At 39.0% G+C, this 26923-nt stretch overlaps 1 protein-coding gene across 1 annotated transcript in view; it reads right to left on the reverse strand.

Moving 5' to 3' along the window:
• Nucleotides 1-1999: 1999 nt before the first annotated feature.
• The window catches only part of Atac2 (Ada2a-containing complex component 2), a 113394-nt gene continuing 88470 nt past the window's right edge, over nt 2000-26923 (reverse strand). The window contains exons 9-11 of the mRNA XM_067146171.2: nt 19580-19785; nt 8797-8978; nt 2000-2805 (exon numbers count right to left, since the gene is read on the reverse strand). Of these exons, the coding sequence (XP_067002272.2) occupies nt 2632-2805; nt 8797-8978; nt 19580-19785 (562 nt within the window). The 3' untranslated portion in view covers nt 2000-2631. The remainder of the gene's footprint in view (nt 2806-8796; nt 8979-19579; nt 19786-26923) is intronic.

Consider the following 26923-nt stretch of genomic DNA (forward strand, 5'->3'; position numbering starts at 1 on the left):
AGATGTCACAGTGGCCCAATATTGGACTCAATGGGTACACGAGGGCACCAATCACGTCATTCCGGTTTCGGGTTGACCAAGAAAAACCACCCCGAGGGAGGACAGTCATATGGTGCACCAAGCATTGTGCGATCCCATAACTTCAGCACCCGCCATCCGCGAACATGTACTGGAGACTACAACATCCTGCGAGTTCCCGCACAGTGTTTCGAAGACTCACATCTTCCAGATTGGGGTCCTACCGCCCCACACGTCCGTTGCCATTGACACCAGAACACCAACGTCTGCGTTTGGAGTGGTGCCTTGTCCAGGAGGTATCGACAGAGGATGACAGGCATCCCATCATGTTCAGTGATGAGTCATACTTCTCAATAACCTACGATGACTGTTCTGTGCAGGTTTGGCGGCATCAAGGGCAGAGGGCAGATCCTTCTCATGCTGTAGAAAGACACAAAGGTGTAATCCCTGGCATCATGGTGTGGGGAACCATAGGATATGCGTTCAGGTCATCTCTAATAGTGCTTCAGCAGACTTCGATGGCACAGCACCCTGGGAGAGTGATCCAACAAGATAATTCGCATCCACACACAGCATGTGTGTCTATGGACTGCCTAGAGCCTGTTGAGGTCCTCCCGTGGCCAGCAAAAGTCCCAGACCTCTCCATCATTGGACATGTGTGGGATGACATTGGAAGAGGACTAAATCCCAGTACCAACCTGCGGGATCTGGAGGGATAGCTGCAACAACTGTAGATGAACTTGCCTTACGAGAGGATCCAAAGGCTACTATCCTACTGACCTGGCGCCAACATTCCACCTGTACCTGCCAACGGCCTTCTCTCTCATCCCATATTGTAATCAGTTCAATAAAGGCACATGGTCTTTCAGCATCTGTAGTTTCATTCACTTTCAACTGCTTCTTCTGGGCGCTCAACTTTTTTTGTCAGGAAGTATAATTTGTTATTTATGTCAATATTACTCCATCTTCGTCAATAACAAATCCAGTATTAACATTCTACTCTCCCTGTTTCTTATACGTTTATACAGGTTGGTCGCAAACAATGTAAACCAGATATATAAGCATTAGAGCGTTGGTCATACTGATAAATTATTAGGAAAAATAATTCAGTATCTCGCACAGTTGTCATTTTATCAGCTGCTGAAGTTAGCCAATCAGATTGCTTCGCAGGCAAATTCAAATGGGCTTTGCGCAGCAATGTTGATAAATCTGCACGTAAATTCAGAATGGCTTGACAGTCATGCCAAGAAATCAGCATCAAACACAAACACACCGTGGGTTTCAGCTGGTGCCACTGTAGCGTACTTACTGTTTTGGTGTGATCTTGTCAGCTCGGAGGTTCGTATTCAAACCCTTCCACTGGCGAAGTTCTATTCTTCGACTGGTGCTCTCGAGCCGGTCTTCAACATTCCCAGTTTGCATTTTGTACGTAACAACTACTACTACTACTACTACTAAAGCAACTGAAGCAGAGGGATGGAAAATAAACAATTGCCTTCTTATGACAGAGCAAGTTGCACTACTTTAGAGTACTAAAATTAAGTGAAGTGCAGTCAGAATAATTCAACAAGGGTAGAAGGTGGCACAAAGGTCAGGTTTCCCTCATGCAGTATCTAACAAAGAGGACAAGACATGCTTAGGTTTAACTTGGTAACAATAGCTTGTAGCACTACATAAACATATTCGTTTGTCCACCGTCACTTGTGAGTCAACTGCTGTTATTAATGCGATCTGTGTTATGTGCTGTTGTGTTCTTTGCAATGACACACAAGTTTACTAACGAACAATGAATTTACCTGTCTCAATTATGGTAGAAATATGACAGAGACCTTCAGAATTCATAAAGAATTTAGCACAAAGTTTCCTGATATACCGTTATCAACTCAACAACATTCAGCATTTCTTTTGGCAACAAGATAGAGCTCCACCCCAATTTGGAATGAATGTTTACAACTTTTTTGAATAACACATTCACAGAGTGAATCAGACACCATAAAACTATTGATTGGCCACCATGCTCTTGTGATCTAACACCATGTGACTTTAGTCTATGGGGGACTGTAAGAACATGGCATTTTCTGTATCGTCAAAAAAATGAGCTGAAATGAGAATGTCCAATGAAAATGCATTTCATATCATTAATGAAGATAAACATTTACTGTGACATATCTGTGAATCTACTGCAAGTGCAGGAAATGTATTGAGCAAGGCAAATTTTTGTCATAACAGTTGCACAGTATGTTAGGAGAAACTGACTTTTGTGCCACTCTGCATTTTTAAGTCTCAAGACAATTTTATATCCTGAAGTAGTAGGAACAATTTCCTAAACAAACTCCTTTCACTTTCCAAATGTTGAAAAATGAACAATGTTATTCCAATACTGGTCAATTAAATTTTAACAACTTCAAACCTTAGAATATGAACTCAGGATCTAGTAATTCAAATTTGACTCAATCTTGTTCGAAAATGTATCTAGGACCACTTATCTATGAGGGTGGGAGTCAATCAATGGCCAATATTCGAATAACATATCAAAAGGAGAACAAAGTATAATAATTCAGGCTTTCCCATTATGGGAAGTAATTCTAGTTTCTTCCTTACTTCACTGAAGTATCACCGACTAAGACGCAGAAACAGTGCATGCTTACATTCCTTAGAATCAATAGGAAAATATTTGTCGTAGAAATCAAGAACAAATTCCTCCACCTTAAAACCAAATTTCTGGTAGAGAATTAGTGCTGGGTTTGTTGCGGACACATGAAGCGTAACGTCACTTCCCATGCAAGTCTGAAACAAAATCAAATACTCAGTCAAAATGTGACAAAATCAAACTTTCTCTCTCATTTAAATATTTTGACAACAGTAATTTGCTGTAATCAATCAATCAATCAATCAATCAATCAATGATCTACATTTAGGGCTGTTGCCCAGATAACATATTCCCTCTCAAATGTATACCGAGTCCTTTCTCAAATTATTTCCAACATCATCTTGGGTAAATTATTCCAATCCCTAATTCCACTTCCCCAGTTTATTATCTTGAATTCCATCTTCATATTATGATCTTAAATACTTTTAAAAACTCCATTCAAGCTTAATCATCTGCCAATGTCATCCCACACTATCTCTCCAATGACAGCTGGAAAAATACAGCTTAATTGAGCAACTTGTTTCCTTACTCCAAAGTCTTCCCAGCCCAAAGTTTACAACATTTCCTAACAATCTTCTAAGTTATTATTTTCAATAACTCAAAATTCATAAATCTAAATTTTTCCATAAATCTGGGCATAAACTATTCCTCAAAGTACAAATAATTCGATAGCTCAATTTTTAAATCATATTTTAATTATGCAGGTCAGAGTTCTTCTTCTTTCTTTTTGAGTTACCTACTCTCCCCTGCACAGTACTCCTTTTTATATAACTGTTATATATAATACATATCACTAGCAACACTTTGTCAAATGTCCATTACCAATATTGTGGTTAGAAAGGCTGAGTTGTATCATATGGATATTCTGTAGAGTGCATGCGATTATAATTCTGTCTTTTCGGTGAGAACGCTAGAACTTAGTGACATTGCAAGTCTGCATATATCTACACATACTGGAAAATGAAACTGTATGGTTGGTTTATGTGTCTGTCTGCTCTGCTTACCCTATTCTGATGAAGATCGGTACACCTACATATACTGTCGCATTTTTTATTATGGCCACTCGAGTTTAAGTGTTACTTATAAATAAACTGACATGCCTATTTCAAAATGAGTGATACCAATATTTTCCTTGTTTAATTCTGCATTAGAACGTAAAAGACAAATTGTTTTTGAAGTTCATTACTTATTTTTTTATTTGTGGTTGTAGTAAATACTGCCCGGGTTCTTGGCTTCTTCTCTAGGAACAGCTCATTAAAAAATATATACATGGAAAACTACTTGCCTGACGGTAATTACATTTTATATGCTATAGCCACATGTAATTGTAGTGGAATATTCAAGTTACAATTTTTTTCAATCACCCCAAAAAAGTTCTTATTATTTTCTTAAAGCAACCTTTTCTCAACCCAGGGTAAATGTACAACAGGAAACTTCTTTTTTTTTTTTTTTTTTTAAGCACTAAGTCATGCAATGCTGTACCCGATTTTGCCACCCCACCTGTTGTTAATCGGATGGTCCAGTGCGCACACAACTTCCCATCAATATTACACTTCATAAATTCAGTATGTCCCTGTACAGTTACAGCGGTTGTAGTTTCTGATAATCACGACTGAGTGCTTTGAAACAAACTCACCCGGAGATCCGAATGAGGGACTATTTTACTTCCAGAATATTTTAAATCTGCCTGCTGTCATTTCTTGATGGATACAGTACTTTTGCATCCATCTCTTGGCACAGGCCAGAGTAAAGTGTAGCTTCCACCTAAGTGCCAGTCAATATCCATGGCTGTGACAATATGGAAGTTGCTGGGGTATGGGTAGTGCTGAGTAATGACGTTCAGAGCATGACTAGTGCATCTGAGTTTTATGAAAGGTGCTGCAATAGTACTTTCTGACCCAGTGAGGAAAGCAATGGCAAACTACCTCACTCCTCATCTTGCCTAGTACGCCTCATTTTGGTGCTGCCATTGGTTTTTGGGGTTTCCTTATAACCACATAACCTTTGGTGGTGCTATTTGAGGATCCAACCAGCCTCTGGGCTGATGACCTAAAAGAGAGACATATTTTAAATGGGAGGAAGCCATCATCATTCATTCATTCAGAGAGAGCTGCATGCCCTCAGGAGTTAGTTACAGCTGTAGTTTCCCTGTTGTTTTTGGTTGTGTAGCAGTATCAACACAGCTAAGCCATGTTAAATATTACCGGTATTACAAAGCCATATCAGTCAATCATCCATCCAGATTGACGCCCTTGCAACTTCTGAAAGGCTGCTAGCCCCCTTTCGATGAACCATTAGTTAGTCTGATCTCTCGTCAGATACTCCTTCGATATGGTTCCACCTACGGTTCGGCTATCTGTTTCGTTGGGACGCGCAGGGCTCCCCAATGCAGCAAGTTCACATGTTTCACATGGTAGGAATTAAATGTTATCATGTTTAAATAGTCAACACAAAAGATGACAATGTTGCTACGGGCACATGCGAACAGCCATTGCCTCCCCCAGTGTCAAGAAGGAAAGAAACCATCAGGGATCCCTCATAATCACTAGGGTATGTTGACCACTGAAAAAGTATTGGGATGAAAGGCTGCCAACTAGGGATCTGTTGGCTGCCTTGACGTTATCAACGAGCAAGATGATTAAAACAAATTCAACATAAATAAGTGTGATATGGGGACAAGGGATTTTAGGATTTAAGCTGAGCTAAGAAAGCTCTCTAAGGGGAAAGAGATTATAGTGGTGGTGATCAGTTTACGTGGTAAGAAAATGGCCTTACCTATCCCATACCTTCATGTATAAGGCATCTAGTCTAATTTATACGGTCACTACCAATCGTGCATTTCACTAATTTAGAAAAGCTTTAGGCACAGTTGCTACTAGTGTTAATCTTCAGTGAATGTGCCTTCTGTTACTGTGCTAATATTTCCAAAAGCCATGGAGAAGTAAGACATGTTTGATTCATTACATTCATAGATAATGATGATAATAATAATGATGATGATAATAATAATAATAATAATTGTACCGAGAGGTACACCTCAACTCCGCACATTTAGAAGCAGCGCTTAAGGAACTCTATCTATCAAACTAAACTTTAAGCCACTAATGCATGAAGTTGGGACATTGACCAGAAGATGTCACCATTGAATAATTGAGTATTGTGTCATTTTGCAGTTGCCTAAACTGACTGGATTTATTTGTTTTGTGTTGGTTTACGTCAAGAAGTAATGTACTCTGGTGCAAGGTAGAAGAACCAGTGATTTAAATAAGTTTTGTCTTCTTATGTATTCTCAACTAAATTAACTTTCATTTATTTTGTTATTTCAAGGTTTGCAACACTTCTTTTTCATTCCGCCAGCTTTTCAATCTGGCCAATCAGGAATTTTCTGTAGTTATTTTTCAGCCAATAATAGGCTTCTTGTACCTTTTGAATTTGCCAATAAAAATGAGAGGGTGTGTCCGGATTTACTCCAGAACCCTCTCGAACCATCCCCTGGGGTATATAAGCTGAGGCTTTTTCAAGCTACCTTGTCTTTTGATCGCTGAATTCCTGAGAGTGTGTGTCTTAAGACAGGAGGCGGGGAGCCTCATTCTTCAGCAGGCAGTACACCAGCCCAGGTAATGGCCACCAGTTTTATATCTGTGTAGCTACCTCCGCAGACTTACGCTAGGGGAAGGTTCGAATTTCTAACTATGTAACCACCTGTTTTCTAAAATGTAAAATTTCTTTCAGCTAAGGTAAAATTTATAAAGATTTAAATTGTAAATCAGGGATAGAGAGTGCGTATCTCGAGTTCCCCTTCAATTTATCTTGTGACTACGATTTTGTAACTGTTTTTCTCCTGTAAATTACCAAGTAACTTGTTCTTCTAGTCACCTCAGTAGTGAGGGATTTGCCTCTGCATCATCGGGCCACAAGCCCAAGTAGAATTTTAAAACCCGAGTTTTCAAGGAGCGCAAGTGTATGCCTCCATACATTTTGTGTTCGGAACAGTAATTTAACCTGTTCTTCTTTTCCACGAAGGCCCAGTAGTTTGGGTAATAGATACCCCTGTGTACAAAAATGGTAAATTGTAGGTTGGGCCTAGGGAGGCCAGAAATTTGTAAGATATTTTGTGTAATGTTGGCTTGAGTGGGCTGTAAGAAATTGGGAGCGCAGCCTCCTTGGTTAAAGTTGGAGAGCATGTAAACTCTTTTCTGAGATTGCTAATTTTACTGTAATATTGAGGGGTGCCTCTGGAAGGCTGTAAATGAGGATCGGTTGGAGCAAGGTGCTCTGTCTTGGGAGATTTCTCTCCTTGTCTATGTAAACGCTACATTGGCGACATTGTAAATTTGTAAATTAATGGCTTGAAGCCCAAATATGTTAAATTCCCTATTCTGGGGTTTCCTATTTTGGTATCAAATTGTCATTGTATCTGACACATTGGTTTTCCTTCACTAAGTGAAGAATTTTGTTAAGTTTTGAGATCTGAAAAGATATATAACCTTTATTTAAAGTTTTAAATTAATTTTGATATCGTAGTTGGACCCATTCCAACCAGCACCTTCTTTCACCTCTCTGTGATCCACTAAACCCCGGTAACAATAATAACAGCAGCAATTGTACCGGAGGTACACTCGCCCACTAATTTAAAATAAGTGCCTTTTAGAAGGCCATCTATAATGGAAACTTTGAAACTGCTAGTGGAAGAATTCGAACACTTTTCGACAGACGTCTCTACTGTCAAACTTGGTACTTCCTCTGATGGGAGGATGAACAACTAAAATTCAAGATAAATTTAGTATTCATTAGTTGGTAAAAGTGAATTGTTTGTAAATTGTTTTTGGTGTTCTAAAGTTATCAACACTTCTCTCTCTTCCCACCAACTTAATATTTCAGCCAATAAGAAATGTATGATATTTATTAAATTAACCAATAGGAATTGGGGGTGTGTCAGGGCCTCGGCCCAGAGAAATCTGGATCCTTCTTCTCCGCTATAAAAGCTGGGACCATTCAGGCCATATTATCTTTGGGATTGCTCCAGTCAAGAGGTTTAGAGTGTGTTCGTAATGGAGGCAGGGGGAAAGGGCTGCATCGTCCATCTTCGGGAGGTCCACCAGCTCAAGGTAATGGCAGACTCTGTTTAACCATCTAATAGTCTTTGAAAGATAGCTCGAGGGCAAGATTTCGAATTTCTTTCACAATGTAAATTCTCAAACAAGTCTAAAGAACTTAACCAAACTTAGGGAATAAAGAGTGAGAAGCCCTCTTGTATTCCCTCTCAACTTGATATTGAGGTGACTATGATTTTGTAATCTTTAAAATCATCTCTTAATTTTGTAAACTTTCTCTCCATCTAGTCACTTCTGTAGTATAGGCTTACCCTCTGTAATTTTGGGCCATAAGCCCACATAGCGTTTTAATGAGGTTCTGGTGAATTACAAAGGAGTGCAAGAGTTTGCCTCCTAATATTTTGCTTTTCGGCCACTAACTTTAATCTTTTGTTTTCAGAAAAGGCCACGTAGAATGGGTACTTGTTACCCCTGTTAAAGTCAACTTCTATTTGTTTTCATTTTGTGTCCAGGTAAATCAGACTGTTGAGCGATTAAGATTGTGAAATGTAGGTAGGTGCCTTAATAGGACTGGAACTTGTAATTTTGGAGGATAGCCTCCTAGGATTGTGTAGAGCAAAGACGCTCTTTCTACTGATGTAAAAATTGGGAGCTCCGTCTCCTTGAGTGTGGGTTGTTAACATTGTAACTAGGTAGCTTCAAGCTCAAGTTGTTAAATTATTCGAGATTTTTCTAATATTGTTACTCAAGCTCACGAGCTTGACCTTGTACCTGATTTTGTTATTTGCTTAGCAAAGTGTAAAGTTTGAAAAGAAAACAAATAAAGGAGAAACAAAATTCCAATATTTTAAAGTTTTAAAACTGCTATTTAATCTTTTCTCTACCCACCCATTTATGCCCACACCTTTTTTCACCTCTGTGTTCCACAGAATCACCATAACAATAATAAACTTTTGTATCTGAATAGGTCATATCTTGTATCAATCATTAACTGAAGGCAAATAAAATTACAAAAAGACATCATATTTAGAGAACTTCTTGCAATAATAACAAGAAGACAAATTGTTTATCTACCTGTATCAGATGATACAACATAAATGATCCAATTCCAGCTCGTCTCCATTCTTGGCGTGTAAAAAGAAATGAAATATATGCCTCATTGTACCCGACATCAGGCACCATAAAAGCAAATCCGATGATCAGCTTTTTGTACAGTGCAACACAACTGAAATCAGGATACTGTAGACATTCGGTCACTACAAAAGAGAGAATACAGTTTATTAAATAATGTTCCAGCAATTTAAAGGCTTTTTGAAATGTATTCTTACATATGATATTACAAAAATACATGCAATGCATACTTACCAATATTGTTATAGTATATATATCACACTACCATTATATTTATTATTATATTTATTTTCAGTATTAATTTATTTCATATGTTAAATGTAAAAGCTGGAATCTGCCAACCTGGGCCAACCTGCCTGTCACAAGTCAGGATAAAGGTGGGAAATAATAGAGGAGTAACACCTCTTTAAAAAACCTTGACCCAAATACTAGTATCTCACAAGGGCCCCAGGTGACAAAGAACTCAATGGCAACTAAGGTGAAGAAGGTGACCTATGTATGGCACAGCATAGGGGACATATGAGGCAGCCCAGTATTCACAATTAGGGGCACCAAGTTAGGGGCAGGTAATAACCACAACTCTGGGTGTCTGAGAACATGTAGCTGGCAGGGCAGGGGCAGTGTCTATTCCCCATGCTACAACCTCAATTATAACCTTTGTCGGCATCTACGCATCAGCCCCAAAATTAAATCATTCAACTTGGCATGATGGAAACATCAACTGCAGGCACTGTCCCAAATGGTAACCAATCCACTGTTGTCAAGAACAATGTCAGTGAACCTCTGGATTCTGGGGAGCTCACACCAGCAGACAAGAGATTAAAGAGCAAGAAATTTGCAACTTACAACATTCAGCGTAAACTCACTTGTTAAAGTTAGAAAATTTAAATATCTCACAATTGATCAAACAGAACCTTTTATAATGGCATTACAAGGGACCAGGGACATGAACAAGTTAGCTTTTGAAACAGAAATGAGGATGATGAATGTCTGTCATCTGGGTATGGGTTTCATAATCAATAAGCAAATCCTTGGAGCAATGAAGGACTCCTTGAATAGTAGACTATCCACCCTTTCCCTCAAAGGAGCCAACAAATTCTACACTCTAGTCAATTCACATGTGCCAAGAGCAAAACCACACAACAGACCTGGAAAAAGTAGTTTTGGGAAGATTTGGAAGATACAATATCCAAGGTCTCAACCAAGAATGTGATCACATACTCCTTGGAGACTTCAACACATGACTGGGGAATGGGATCAAAATAAAAAGCGCTAGGAATAGGTAGCACTCAATCATGGCTTGAATTAAGTTACAGCCCCAGCATTTGCCTGGTAAATAGGAAACCATAGGAACCATCTTCAGGGCCAACGGTGGGGTGTGAACCAAACTGACAGTTATGTGACTGGAATCACATAGCCAACTTGCTTGATTCCACAGGCTAGTACCCACTATGCAATATAAATGGACAATATACTTCCTAAATACAGAAATTAATAATATTAATAATTTTCCCAATTACTTCGGGTTGGCACTTTGTATGGATTTAGCCCTGTTTTACTTCCAGATGCCCTTCCTGATGCGAACCCTACACTATGTGATCAAAAGTATCTGGACACCTGGCTGAACATGACGTACAAGTTCGTCGCGCCCTCCATTGGTAATGCTGGAATTCAATATGGTGTTGGCCCACCCTTAGCCTTGATGACAGCTTCCACTCTCGCAGACATACGTTCAATGAGGTGTTGGAGGGTTGCTTGGGGAATGGCAGCCCATTCTTCACGGAGTGCTCCACTGAAGAGAGGTAGCGATGTCGGTCGGTGAGGCCTGGCATGAAATTGGCGTTCCAAAACATCCCAAAGGTGTTCTATAGGATTTAGGTCGGGACTCTGTGCAGGCCAGTCCATGACAGGGATGTTACTGTCATGTAACCACTCCGCCACAGGCCGTGCATTATGAACAGGTGCTCGATCGTGTTGAAAGATGCAATCGCCCATCCCCGAAGCGTTCTTCAACAGTGGGAAGCAAGAAGGTGCTTGAAACATATGTAGACCTGTGCTGAGATAGTTCCACGCAAAACAACAAGGGGTGCAAGCCCCCTCCATGAAAAGCACGACCACACCATAACACCACCACCTCCGAATTTTACTGTTGACACTACACACGCTGGCAGATGACGTTCACCGGGCATTCGCCATACCCACACCCTGGCATCGGATCGCCACATTGTGTACTGTGATTCGTCACTCCACACAATGTTTTTCCACTGTTCAATCGTCCAATGTTTGAGTTCCTTACACCAAGCGAGGCGTCATTTGGCATTGAGCTGCGTGATGTGTGGCTTATGGGCAGCCGCTCAACCATGAAATCAAAGTTTTCTCACCTCCCGCCGAACTGTCATAGTACCTGGAGCGGATCCTGATGCAGTTTGGAATTCCTGTGTAATGGTCTGGATAGATGCCTGCCTATTACACTTTACAACCCTCTTCAACTGTCTGCGGTCTCTGTCAGTCAACAGACGAGGTCAGCCTGTACGCTTTCATGCTCTATGTGTCCCTTTACATTTCCACTTCACTATCATATCAGAAACATTGGATCTAGGGATGTTTAGGAGTGTGGAAATCTTGCGTACAGACTTCTGACACAAGTGACACCCAATCACCTGACCACGTTCGAAGTCCGTGAGTTCTGCAGAGCGCCCCATTCTGCTCTCCCACGATGTCTAATGACTACTGAGCTCGCTGATATGGAGTACCTGGCAGTATGTGGGAGTACAATGCACCTAAGATGAAAAACGTATGTTTTTGGGGGTGTCCGGATACTTTTGATCTGTATGTGAAGGGTTGTATTCACTATTGTGTGTTTCTGTGGCGGTTGGTAATGCAGTATGTTGTATGTAAATGATTAAGACAACACAAACACCCAGTTCATGAGTTACAGGAATTAACCAGATGCAGTTAAAAACCCCGACCCAGCTGGGAATCGAATCCAGGGCTCTCTGAATGGAAGACCACTATGCTGACCATTCAGTCAAGGATTTGTAAGGCATACATCATTCCTAGATTAATATATAGTCCACCCTCAGGCAAAGACTCACACCTGCAACTTGTTCTGTATAGCAAAAACACATTTATAATGTCATAAGTCGTAAAGATATAAAAACATGTATTGTACAAGGGCCATTCGGAAAGTAGTACTCGTTAGCTCCGCATGAAGCGCTGACGACTCGGGTAGCCGCTGGGCAAGGTCAGACCGCGTCAGTGGCTTTTCTGCCTGGTCTGTTCGAGGTGGCGTGATGCTAGCATTGACTGTGTTGTGTCGTGATCGTTCAAAATGTTTAAACAAATTGAGAACCCCGCCAGTTAATGCACGAAACGTTCGACCTTGTGATATTCACCGCCAATTAACGGAGGTGTATGGAGACAATGTGATGGACGAGTCGTCTGTTCGGTACTGGTGTCGCAACTTCCTAGGTAGGGGGAATACACACGACGAGGAGCGTTCAGGGAGACCATCTGTCATTACAGACCAACTGCTGAGTGCTGTAGACGAATGCGTGAGGAACGATCGCCGCATCACAACTGATGAACTCTGTGAACATCTTCCTAATGTCTCGAACAATTGTTCATGAAATTGTCAAAGACCATCTGCATTATCCAAAAATCTGTGCAAGGCTCGAACAATTGTTCATGAAATTGTCACAAAGACCATCTGCATTATCCAAAAATCTGTGCAAGGTGGGTCCCTCGCATGCTTACAGAGGAACACAAAACCAAGTGTATGGCTGCAGCACTGACGTTTCTGGGACGTTATTCCGATGAAGGTGACTCGCATCATTACTGGGGACGAAACATGGGTTTGTTATGCATCACCTGAGAGTAGACGACGATCAATGGTGTGGCATCATGCTCATTCCCCAACCAAACCAAAGAAATTCAAGACAGTTCTGTCCACCAGGAAACTCATGGCAACCATTTTCTGGGATCGCCGAGGTGTACTGCTCATTGATTTTATGGCCCGTGGAGACACATGCTAATGCGTATTGCGAAACATTAAAGAAATTACGGCGGACAATACAAAATCGACGGCGAGGTCTACTGTCTACAGCCATCAATCCCCTTCATGACAATGCCAGGCCTCATGCAGCTGCGATAACACAACAACTTTTGCAGCAATTCAAGTGGGAAACCTTCGACTATCCCCCATATAGCCCGGACTTGGCCCCTTCGGTTTTTCATTTCTTTACAAAGCTTAAAGACTTTCTGGCGGGAAAAAGAATTGACAGCGATGAAGAACATAAAAGAGCCATGACTTTGTATCACAATGCGCTGGCGGCAGAGGACTATGACGCTGGAATACAAAAACTCGTCCCACGTTACGACAAATGCCTAAGTTTGCTATGAGATTATGTGGAGAAGTAGTGTAAAGTATGCTCTTTCCAATAAAAAAGTGTATATTTGTTAAGATTTACTCCTGTGTCTTTATTGCACAAACGGGTACCGCTTTCCGGATGGCCTTCGTACATGAATAATCGCAACTTCTTCCAGCTCTCCTCATTTATTGCCATTTCGCACTTCGTTAATTTGCCAGAGAAGGGACGATATCAAAGAATATATCTATGAGGGCATACACCAAAGTAACATGAACTGTTTCAATTTAGTGTTAACAATGAATTCATGTGGCAGGTTACAAATGATGATAACAATGTTATTTTTACATCCCACTGACTCCTTTCCTTTCTGGTGTTGCAATTTTGTCCCACAGGAGTTCTTTTATGTGCCAGTAAATTTACTGACACGAGGCTGACTTATTTGAGCACCTTCAAATACCACCGGACTGAGCCAGGATCGAACCTGCCAAGCTGGGGTCAGAAGGCCAGCGCCTCAACTGTCTGAACCACTCAGCCCGGCTGCTTACAAACGACTATTATTAAGTTTAAATGTAGCCCAATATCTATGGCAACAAAATCTCCTGTGATGTCACCGACTAATGCCGTATAATCCCGAATACCACCAGTCACCAAATAAGATCCACACACCTGAATTTCTAATGACAAAATTTGGAAAGAAAAAAAAAATCACATGTTTATACAAATTTTTTCAATTTCAGCAGACGTGTCACAAAATTGCTAATTTAAAACATTTTAAAAGTAATAAAAACGCTAAAAACACCACAATGAGAAATAAAACTAGTTCAATGTACAAATCAGTCACACATCAACATCACCAGAACTACCACCATCAGAACTTTGATCAGTCACCTGCCCACGCATAGTCCTCACTACCATCCATAGATTTTGAAATTCCACATTTCTTCAAACCTTTCCTCACCAAGTCGTTGGAGATGCGTTCCCATGCAGTCTTCATCCATTTGCATAGGAGTTCCACTTCGGGTAGTTTCATTTGTCCAGTTCGCGTCAGTGATGATCGCCGGCTGGTGCCACCCAAGAGAGATGCCAATTTTCAAGAAATGCAATTTGTAATGCAGCCGTTCAGGCACCAGGGGGGAGAGGGGATGCGGCGGCCGTAGATTTTTTTTTTCGAGATCTTACTAACTTACATAACATTGAAAAATCAAAGAACAACATACAATTCAACCAGACATTCAAAGACTGGCATATAAAGAGTGTATGATTCTTACCTGCTAACGTAACAGGTGATATGCAGTACATATCTGAGTGGAAGTTGAAGGATCATTTCTTTTGTTGAGTACTGGAGTTGCTCCCTTAGCAGCTTGTAGTTGCTGTTTGGTAAATGTGCACTGGTGACATACTTTTCCTCTTGATATCAAGTGCATCCTCTGCACTAACAGACCACTTAACATTTCGGTGTTCATATTAGCACGGAACTTGGCCTTGTTCTTCCTCACCATGCACAACTGAAAAATCGCGGCTACACACATAACACGCGGCTACACACATAACAAAACACGTGAGAATGAGATTTTGAGGAACGCAGTAAACAGGGTCATTCTTTCAAGTATTCTTCCCTAAATTTTTGAACTATTTTTGGTTTATTACTAGTCTCACTAATCACAGTAATGTCACCACAGGTATAATAAATCGCTTCATTATTTCAAACCTTTCGCATTTTGTAACATGATCAGCATATATCCTAGAAGAGCAATATATGTAAATTTGGCAACCAAAATCGCAATAAATACTTCTTCAACAGTCACGCACACAGTACCCACAATGAAACGGAGTTTGTCACCACTTTGCCGCCAAAACAAAGACAAAAGAACTCGCATACTTGCATGGAAGTCTGGTCATGTGATGAACAAAGACAACAACTCTGCAAGATACACCACTTCACAGGTGCCTATTTTTCTGGTACTGGAAGCACACACTGCATTCGGTGCATGAAAACTTGAAATATTCTTAAACAAGAGACAGGAAAGGGGTATAAATTATTACTGAGAAATCTGAAAATAATATTCTGAGAATTCAAGCTGTAATGGCATTCCTTGTGTATCCTTTTGAACACTTCATACATTTAGATTTAAAATCAACAAAAAAATCGTAATTTGTGGTGTGTGCGATTCGTAAAGGCGTAATTATGATGGGTAATTCGTTATGATTACAATTCAATCATAATAGTTGGCATCTCTGCATCCACTTGTAGAGCTGTTTCAATGCAGCTTTGAAAGGCCGGTTCACACAAACATCCGATGGCTGTCCCCCTCTGGGTGGGGCAAGTAGAATAACACCCATGGTATCCCTTGCCTGTTGTAAAAAGTGACTAAAGGGGGCCCAAGAGGCTCTGAACTTTAGAGATTGGGTTAGCAACCACGGGCCCCTCAGCTGAGTCCTGGTATTGCTTCCACTTCCTTGTGGCAGGCTCCTCACTTTTATCTATCCTATCCAACCTCCCTTGGTCAACTCTTGTTCTTTTTGACCCCAACAGTATTAGGTTTGTGAATTTTCACGCCCTTCGTGGCCCTTGTTTGCCTTTGGCCGATACCTTCACTTTTTGAAGTGTCGGATCCCTTCCATTCTTTCTCTTTGATTAAGAGTTAGTAGAGGATGGTTGCTTAGTTATAATTCCCTTAAAACAATAATCACCACCACCACAATCACCACTTTCAATGACTGTAGCATAGAGGAATTATTGCCCGCGATATGTGTCGGGCACAAGCAGGCTTTTCTTCTGCAATAAAGCTCCCGGGCAATGTTGCCATACACACTTCATCTAGTCCTCAATTAGCTCCCTGTCCATCCAGCTGGATTCTTGGGTTCGAACGAAAATAACAGACGGCAAATTTCTTTTAGGAAGGGTTTTTCTTTTCAGAACCGCATATGGAGGAAGTTTGGTTCTGTCAGCTAACGAGTAACGTGGCGATGAAAGGTCATCAACATTTCATTGTAAGCAACAGGGAGATGTTGTGAAATACAGTTCGTTGTAGGCAACAGGGAGATGTTGAGAAATACATGTACACCTTTGCATACACAATCAGTCTTCGATAAAAGTTCCCTATCCACCCACGGCTTGCAGTAAAACCCTTCTTTTTAAGTTCCTTTGCGATCTCTAATGATTTTAGTTGAAACATTTCAGTTGATACACCATAACCTAGTTCATGTCACTGTCACGTATTTCAGGAAATTGTGCATTCTGCCCTCGGAAATCACTGATACTCTTTAACCCTGGAGAGGGTGCGTAAAAATAATCCCATGAGGAGGCGTGGACGTTTTAGACAGCGTCATGAAAAAATAGCACAAATTAAGAAAAAATTATTTTTAATGTTACAGAACTAGTAAATAATTTTGCACGAACTTGTAAATAATGTTCAAAGGTATTTTGACAATACAAAAATTGGATGTTAAACAACTGACATTCATTGTGCTTCATCACTAGATTCTTGTCTTTCCGTACTGCACCAAACACAGGTCACTGCCGAGTGCTCTTTGTAGATATGTCACTGGCATACACGGCAATTAGTTTTTTTTTTCTTTTTCTTTTTTTCCTGTTACAGCAGGGACATCTTCCAGGCCCTCCTAGTTCTTGTGGTGCTGTAGAGGGCTGCTTCTTCTTCAGACACTCCTAACATTTAGAGAATGTTCCGTTTTTAGCCCCGTTGGGAGAGTTTGAATACTGTTCTTGCAAATATCTCATGCATAGCTGTTGGTTCACTTTACAAAGAAAATTTAATGTGTCCTCCGATTCAATACATACATACAAATTTTCCTTTGTAAAGTGAAAACCATCAATACGGAATGAATCTAATATCTTATAATAGCTGTTGGTTCAGTTCTTTCAAATAATTATGCCTTCAGATGTTAAAGTTACCTTTTGAATGCTTGTAAATAATATACCAATTAATTCGAGTAATGTTCAAGATAGTAAAAAACAAAGTCATTGGCCAACGGTTGCATGTGCATGAAACTGGGTAACGCTCTTTATAAATCTTTTGATTTCTCTTTCCCTGTTTCTATCCATGATGCGTTGGACTTCACTATATACGAAGGCACTATTTTACACGAAAATAAAACAAAACTGACACATTCTTCGTACATTAACTGAAAAAATGAAGTAAAACTTAACTCATAAACACGCATACGTCATGGGGTGTCCCAGAAGTTTTAGACTGGGTCCGTCAAGCAATGCACTTAGGCTGAAACTGAGGAGCATGAGGGGTGAATTGTTTAGGCACACTGATAGTAGACGAGTCCAATGAAAGGTACTGAGGGGATAGAATCTAGAGGCATGCTATGTTAAGAACTATAAACATTTATCTCTGAACTCAGTTGAAAAGAAATATAATTTCCTTCTTCTTCCTCCAATCACGAATACATGACTTCTGCCAGCAGCATAATTTCTGATAGTTTCAGCTTCCGTTACAACTGTAGTTTCTCCCTCACAGTAAATGACTGCAAACGCTTTTGTGAATTCATCACTTGTTACCACTGATGCTTCTTCACTCAGAACACGAAGTATTAATCAACTAACTGCCACACCATGTGGTTCCGGTAATGCGGAAGTGAGCAATGGAACGAGATTTCAGCCAATGCCAAGTCACGTGACATGAAACCTCTGTTGCCGGGTTGATGTGTCCTCGGAACAATGTATTACAAAATGACGATACGAAAGGCTTAAATATGACCCTCAACCGAAACTATTATTATCATATACATTGCAATTGGGAAATATCTTGGTGGCAATGATCACTTACACCAGTGCGATAATAAAGTAAACAACAACAATTCCATGGAAAGAAAATATTACAAGAAATACTACTAATTTAACATTCTAAATCCAGCATCATCATATACAAATTCACACACTACTTAAGTATATCCAGTGCTTAACACTATGGCTTAAAATACGATAAGTTGAGCTTGCTACTAGCTTAACATTACAACTCCGTCATATACAAATTCACACGTACCTTAACTATTTCAAAATTTTACATTTTGACTTACAGTAATTTGAGGTGTCCAATTACTATTATCTTAGCATTCTAAATACAGCACGTTCATATACAAATTCACACATAGCTTAAATAATTCAGATGCCTTAATACTACAATTTACAGTGGGTTGAGCGTTGCATTAAAATATGATACCATCACATAGAAATTTACACACAATTTAAGGAGCAATATTTCTGTAAAAAAAAAAAAAAAGATGCGGGTGGTATTCGGGATTATATAGTGATTTTCCAGTTTCCGTAACTCCTTTGATCATAAGATAGTTAGGGGGATATTTATTAAGTACGGTACTTAGTTCATTCGTACAGGCCTGAAAACTGTGTGCTTCAAAGGTATGATAAGTCCATACTACTACTACTACTATTACTACTACCAGGGTGCGAAATCGCAGGGGGGGGGGAGGGATTTCCTCCCCACCGACGATTTTATCTCAAAGGTTCCCCCCCACTAGGGGGAATTCTTTCATTATCAAATTATGAGGAAAATGTAGAACACATATTATGACTGAAATTAATGATTTTTACTGTACATATTTTTATGAAAACATCAGCAATAATTCAAGTGACTGCCAGACCTTCAGCAATAAAACAACGCAGCAGTGGCAATCCGGACCTGCAACCTATTATTCATATTTCACTCTGACAAGTCCATCTGAAACCCGGGTAAAATATGAATTAACTGAAGCTCTCCTCCTTTGTCATTTCTCTAAGTAGCTTGAGCTTACACCACTCTTGTACTTCTTGGAGAGGGTGTGTTTCCCATAAGTAGTCAATAGGGCAATATTCACTTAAGCAGTGTACAAAACAACAAAAATTTTCAGTCAAAACTTAGCCCTGATAGAGAAAGGTTCCGCTAATAAAGCAATAAATCAGGACAAATTGCGCCTCATCTGGCCTTTCGTAAGAAAGCGACAGTCTCTCAAAGATTCTCATCTGATTGGAATAATGTTCTAATGTTTATCATTCTCATTATAACAACAAAATTCAAACAAAAAGATCTACAATTTACATTTGTCTTGGGAGGGAGGGGGTAATTAAATTACAGGAGAAATTTACCCTCCCCCCCACCGCGAAATACTGCTTGAAGAACACACTAGTAATTAAACCCTATGCCCCTTCCCCCCACCATTTATTTCTGATTTTGCACCCTGACTACTACTACTACTATTACTACAAGTGAAAGAATGTACATGTACGCTATTGCTATAAATGGTTTTTCCGCTAAGTCGATAGTATAATTCTACAGTTTCTAAAGATAATTATTATTTACTAAAAAATAAAACATTAACTTTTTAGAACTTACCATCTATACCTGGATAAAAAAATTCTGAGCATAAGCTGTTAATTGTTGGTATATGCTGAGGCCTTACATAGCTGTAGTCGATTGGACACCTCTTTGGAAGAATCCAATTAGGGTCATTCTTGTTAGCCTTTACTTGAATGTCTTGCATGAGTTTGAGCCATAATGGCATTGTTTCATAATCTCTTCTAATGTACGGTTTCAGAAGTCTGAAATAAAGATTATATTCTCAAGCAAAAAAAAAAAAAAAAAAAAAAAAAAAAAAAACACAATAAAACTTTATAAACTTAATAATATTTTCACAAACAATAATGTTTATTCAAAAATCTTAATAAGGACTGATATACACTTTACTACTGTTTTTAACAGTAAGTAAATCATAGGAGTGCTTTTGACACACTTTAAATGGCTGTCTTCAGCAACACTTCAAACTTTACAGTCAAAAGGGCATTTTTGCAGAAGTCAGCTATAGTTTGAAACCCTGCTAAGGCATGCAAGAATTTTAAAATGAAAAGTCATGTTCCTGCAGTTTGGATTCTAAGAGAGAGAGAGAGAGAGAGAGAGAGAGAGAGAGAGAATATATATATTTATTTCATATTACTGTCATGTAGTGGTTAGTGAGATTAGCTGCCCGGGTTCGATTCCTGGTTCTGCCACGAGAGACGGAACGGGGTCCACTCAGCCTCGGAGGTCAACTGAGTAGAGGGAGGAGTTTGATTCCTACCTCAGCCATCTTCGAAGTGGTTTTTCTGTGGATTCCCACTTCTCCTCCAGGCAAATGCTGGGATGGTACCTAACTTAAGGCCACGGCCGCTTCCTTCCCTATTCCATCCGATTCTTCCATCCCCACTACGAGGCCTCTGTTGAGCATAGCAGGCAATCAGCCTGGGCAATGTATTGGTCCTCCTCCCCAGTTGTATCCCCGACCCAAGGTCTCACGGTCCAGGACACTGCCGTTGAGGCAGCAGAGGTGGGATCCTCACAAATATAAGGTTAGATTATGATAAGAGGTGGGATCCCTCGCTGAGTTTGAGGGAAACACCTACTCTGGAGGGTAAACAAAATAAGAAAGATTAGTGTATTGTAGGGTTGATGTGGACAATTTCCACGTCTGTGTGAATGTCTGCATATTTGTGTCTAATGTCCAGTATAGGCTAAGTGCTCTGAGTAAGTTGTTTTGAAATTCTGACATGTTTCTTCACTGAAGATTCTTTGTTAATTTACCGCATTTAAATTTGTAAACACCAGGTTAGTGCTGTATCTATGCGAATAACTCCCGCATCCTAATTTTAGGAAGGAAAATTCTCTTTTTTGTAATTTTATAGCTCTGTTAAACATTAATACTGAAAACTGTAAATATTACAGTACAATAAATATGTCCAGTCTGTGAATTTGGAGAGGAATTTGTGAGAGTAAATCCTAATTTCTCTGGCACAAATCAATAACAAATGTGTGTATTAACAATATTTCCTTCATAACTGGTTGGGAGGTGTTGTGCAATGATAGTTCTCCTATCAATTACATTATTTCATTTTTTTAAAATGTGTGATCCATCCACAGAATTGTGACTGCACATCCAAACTGTCTCTTTCAGTCACATATGCTGTTTTCGATTTCTGGAAAGTTAGTTTTTCATCCCTGGAATGCCTGGTGATAACTGTTAAGTCTGCTTTCTTGGCCTCAGTAAGGAAATCTTAAATTATTTATGTACAACTAAGGGAAACATGTTCTGCTGTAGAATGCAACCTTGTAAAAAGAATATGGTTAGCTGTCAACATGGTTTGTAAGTTGATCAATTGGTATATATACTGTACTTTTAGATAATGAAGTGCCTGTAAATAAAGAGAAAAAGGTAACATATTAGAATATTGTTGTTGTTTGAGTCATCAATCCAGACCAGTTTGATGCAGCTGTCCATGCCAGCCTATTCTGTGTTAACCTTTTCATTTCTATGTAACTGCTGCATCCTATATCTGCTCTGATATGCTTGACATATTCATACCTTTGTCCACCCCTACCATTCTTACCCCCTACACTTCCTTCAAAAACCAACTGAACAAGTTCTGGGTGTCTTAATATGTGTCTTATCATTCCATCTATTCTTTTCATCAAATTTAGCCAATTTGATGGCTTAATTCCTTAATTCGTGATTTGATCTATCCATCTCACCTTCAGCATTCTTCTGTAACACCATATTTCAAACGCTTCTATTCTCTTCCTTTCTGAATGAGTTATCCTCCATGTTTCACTTCCATACAATGCCACACTCCAAACAAAAGTCTTCCTAAACATCTTTCTAGTTCCTATATCAATGTTCAAAGTGAGCAAAGTTCTTTTCTTCCTTTCTTGTGCTAGTTTGCATTTTATGTCCTTACTTCTGCCATCGTTAGTTATTTTGCTACCCAAGTAGCAATATTCATCTACTTCCTTTAAGACTTCATTTCCTAACCTAATATTTCCTGCAACACCTGCCTTTGTTCGACTGCACTCCATTACTTTTGTTTTGAACTTATTTATTTTCATCTTGTACTCTCTTCCCATGACTCCGTCTATACAATTCTGCGATTTCTCCATATCCTCTGCAGACTCAGAAAAAATAACAATATCACTGACAAATCTCAGGGTTTTGATTTCCTCTCCATGGATTATGATTCCCTTTCCAAATTCCCCTTTGCTTTCCTTTACTACCTGTTCTACATAACCACTGAAAAAGAAGGGGGACAAACTGCAGCTTGCCTCACTCCTTTCTGTATTGCTGCTTTAAAGCCCTTGATTCTTACCACTGCAGACTGATCATTCTTTGTTCTTAGTATCTGATCCTGGTCGCCTTCAGAATCTCAAACAGCTTGGTCCAAAATTATCGAATACCTTTTCTAGAAATTGAATATAGGATACAAATGGAAAAGGGGCAAAACAAGTGTGATAAATAAGAAAATAACACTTACTCCCTACTGCCCAGTCGAATAACAAGCTCCTCACAGTGTATCAGTGCAAACTAAGAACTCTTTACTTGGTGAGGTGACGTGGTGCTACTGGTGGAAGGGGGAAGGGGAGGTGAAGGAGAAAGGAGAAGGGAAGGTAGGGCATTAATTTGTTGTGACGGGAATGTGTGTTGTTACGTAAGAAGGGAGTAATGGCTTCATATAATGAACTGATTGCTTTTTTAACACATCATTACTAGTAATATTTCAAGATCCAGAGCAAAAGTGCACTGTTTGAAATCGTGGTTTAAAGATTCATATTACTACTGTATATATTCATCTGTTTAACTGATAAACAGTTTTCAACATTCAAGGCAATGGCCATTTTACTTGCACTTTAAAAAAAATCATGTGTCATTTTTCAACATAATTTTAATATTTTCATTTAGTCACCAAATGTTATGATCATACCTGTAGTATTTTAATCTATTATTTTTACTGAAGATGGCCCAAAGCATAGGGCCAAAACATGTAGATATTTTAAATGCAATGGTATTATGTTGAACTGAACAAGAGGATACTTTGAAAATTTAATAAATGTTAGCTATCAATATGGGTAATATGAAGTTATATGGACTTGATATGGACTTAGCAACGCAAATCAAAATTCATGAATATCTCTGTTATCATAGCAGGTATGGTAAAATTGTATAAGACATAAATGATCAGAAAATTAATTCTATATAACTTTAGTTATGTAGTATTTATCGATAGGACCACTAACCACACAAATATTTCAGAATTGAATGTTAGGCATTCCCTTAAATTACCATTCCACTCAGCGTAAATAAAATGATTTATAGCCTAGATTATAGTGGCTCATTTTCCGACTTCACATAACAGTTTTCATTAAATTCAGTTCACCCATTTTCTCATGGTTTGCTGTTGATATGGACTTAGCAACAAAAATCTAAATTCATGAATACCTCTGTTTTCATAGCCGGAATGGTAAAAATGTACAAGACATAAATGATCAGAAAATTAATTCTATATATCTTTAGTTATGAAGTATTTATCAATAGGACCACTAACAACAAGAAATATTTCAGAACTGAATGTTAGGCATTCCCCTAAACTACCATTTCACTTGGTGTGAATAAAATTATTTGTAGCCTAGATTATAGTGGCTCATTCCCCCATTTGAGCCATTTTCTCTTATCATTTTATGAAATGGAAAGTTTCCCTGTTGTTTCTCTCTTTCACAAAATATACGAGTCTATTATTCTGGGTCATGAAAGTATCAATTCAAACACCAGATAAATTATAAATGTCTGTGTCCTTGAAATTGTTTTTAGGTTAAATTTTGTAAAATGCTTTGTTCAGAATGCTATCTTGTACTCCAATTTCTAGAACTGTTGGGAAAGATTTTGTGTGTGTGTAGAAATATGTTAGCGAAATAAGACGTTTTTGCCTCAGAATCTCATGTGAAAAATCAAGGATCGTCTTGCATTCGTGACCTAACAAAAATGAACACCACTGGCAGCTACCATGGTAATCACGCTGTTTCGTGTGCGCGCACACACAAAACTCGTTGACAATCAACGTCTGCCTCTTTATTACTAGAGCCCGGATTATATGTACTTACATATTCAGTTCCCATATATGTAGCTACAAGAAAAACTAACATGTCGACGTATCACACTAAAAGGACCATTATTCCAGGAGTTTAAAATGACATATTTTTACATATTTTGATGTTTAGTAAATATTTTGATAAGTATTACATATTTTAAATATTTTGAAGGATACTGCGCATCTGAAAGAAAACACAATTCTTTTTTTCACTAATTTACATCGATTTAAGTTTTTAATTAAACACTGGAAAATAGTTTAAAAAGCCTGTACGTCTCTAACAACTGAAAATAATTAATAAATAATTTAAAGTGATGTTTTCTGTCAAAAAATCCCATCCCTTAGCTATGTTGATAATTTGTACATCCCTTAAGAAGTAACAGTACAGTGTGAAGGGTGGGTCAATTACATGTCGGTGCTACTACGGAGAAAGACACAAAGTAAAAGTAGGACAAACGTATTGGGTGCAACTCCCTGAAAATGAGAACGTATCTTCCAGTATCATTCCTTATTTGAAAAACGCACCAGTGACTTTATGTGAAGTGAAAGATCTTTTTCTATATATATAAATATATATAAAAACAGCCCAACAGACAGAAGGCATTTGATGATCGCAGAAAATTTGGAAAAAAAAAGAAAAAAAAAAGTAGTTATTATTTGTGCCCCCAAATTAAAATTTGAGGTTGAATAACATCTGCACATTAAACTTTTTTCGGGTTTGTTTCCTTTTCTGTGTACAAAAATACATCAAATACAGCTTAGATATTAAGTTAGATATTTTTTATTTATTACACATTTAATTATATATTTCGTCAATTTTAGCTACATGTGTGCATATTTCTTATTTTTATACTAAATATAAACCGGGCTCTATACATTACACACCGCTAGCTGCGGCAACTGGTTGTACAGTGCCTCTGTGTAACGTGAATGGATCTTGGGAAATAGTGAAGAGACAATGACATTCTGTTAGCCTCTACAAAAACGTTTCTCAAATCTGCACAATGGCATCAAAACATGAGAGCCTTAGAATTCTCAGAAAGGCCACGGCTACTCAGTGGCAGTTATAATGCATCTACTGTACTTGACGTTTAGTAAAATTAAATTTTCTAGACCAGGCATCATCAATCGAGAGTGAAATGCCTCGGAGCCATTTGCTCACTGCTCGCTATTAGAGTAGGTTTCATGATATTCAGGCATTAGAAAAGGATCTGCAGGTGTTCGGTATTCCCTTCTCAGTGGATGTGCAAACTTTTAGACCAGAACTGCAGCTAGAACTGATTGACTTACAGTGCGATACTCAAATGAAAGGTTTGCAAACACAAACAGTTTGACTGAATTTTATGTTCGTTTTCCACGGGAGATATTTCATAGAGTGTACATATTTAATGCTCATATTGTAAGTATATTCGGATTAACTTATTAATGTGAACATATATTTTCATTAATGAAGATTTGTAAATCTAGACACAGAAGCAGGCTCACCGATGAAAACTTGAAATGGGTTTTGCGACTTGCCAGTACGCAAGCAATACTACCAAACATTGACACACTACTATCTAAACGAGCCCAGAGGTCCCGTGAAGGAGGAGCACACCACTGATATGTTTCAGTTCGTGTGTTTAATTTGTTGTCATAGTCATAAATGCCATACAAATATTGAAATGTATGTTAATGAGAGTGCAAAGAATATGTACAAATCACATAAACTGTAATTTCTTTCGGTAAATGTACGTGTCCCAAAGCTTCAGTTAATCGTGAAAATGTATTTATTCAGGAAATATTGCATACTGCTGTATATTTCCTTTGTCCATGAATAATTTTCCTATCCTGTTCGTCTCATATGATTCATGCTGCAAATTCTTCTTTCTTTCTTTCTTTCTTCGTTATGCCCATTCATAGAGCGCGTTTGAACTTGTTAGTTGGTTTGATGGTTTGTGCCTTCTTATCCTCCCATATGGCTGATAGGGGATGCTCCTGTCGATATGCAGGACAGGTGTGAATAAGGCCAAGCCAAATAAGCACCCGCAGATCAACTGAGGCAAAAAGGACTGCAGTCAACGGTCTCGACGGCGGAAGAGGATATTTCCCAACGGCTGAGAGAGCTGGCTCTTCGGCTTACAACCGAAGTTCTAACCATGGACTCCTAATTAATCGTAAATGATAATTTAGCCAGAAGACACCAAGAGGCACCTCTCGATCTTAACCATCGAGTTGTAACCTTGTGATCATACCAGTATGATCACCCCCTGCATGTATCTTTAACTTGCAACACTGGCATGATGGATAACATGCTGCAAATTATTATTATTATTATTATTATAAAAGCTGTTGTTCATATGGTAACATTTCCGAGCGGCAGGTACAGTACGGACACGGTATGCAACCCCCCTGTCCGCTGCTCTCGTCTCGTGACCAATACACATCCCGAGCGGAGCAAGTAACACCGGCTCCCTAGAGCAACTACGTGATGACGCCTGTTCTAGACAGCAGGAATATTTTCATGTTGGACTGTCATATTCCAAAGATACGTGGAACAGGTATTGCCGGCAAATTTTCAAAGATTCTCGTTGATATTGTGATGTCAATTTTAAGTTATGGAAATGAAGAATTGATGTGCGGCCGCAAGAAAATACAGGATAGGCCTAACTAAAGCCAATATTCGGCGTTAGCGTGAAGAAAAAGATAGCTTAAAAAATGCATTCAGTGGCCCACAACGACGATGCTTTAAAGCAGCCGAAGATGAAATTGTGAGGTGTGTGAGCAAAAAACGCAAGGGCAGAATGGCCAGATC

This window comes from Anabrus simplex, chromosome 4, assembly GCF_040414725.1.
Source record: "Anabrus simplex isolate iqAnaSimp1 chromosome 4, ASM4041472v1, whole genome shotgun sequence".
In the NCBI taxonomy this organism is placed as follows: domain Eukaryota; kingdom Metazoa; phylum Arthropoda; class Insecta; order Orthoptera; family Tettigoniidae; genus Anabrus; species Anabrus simplex.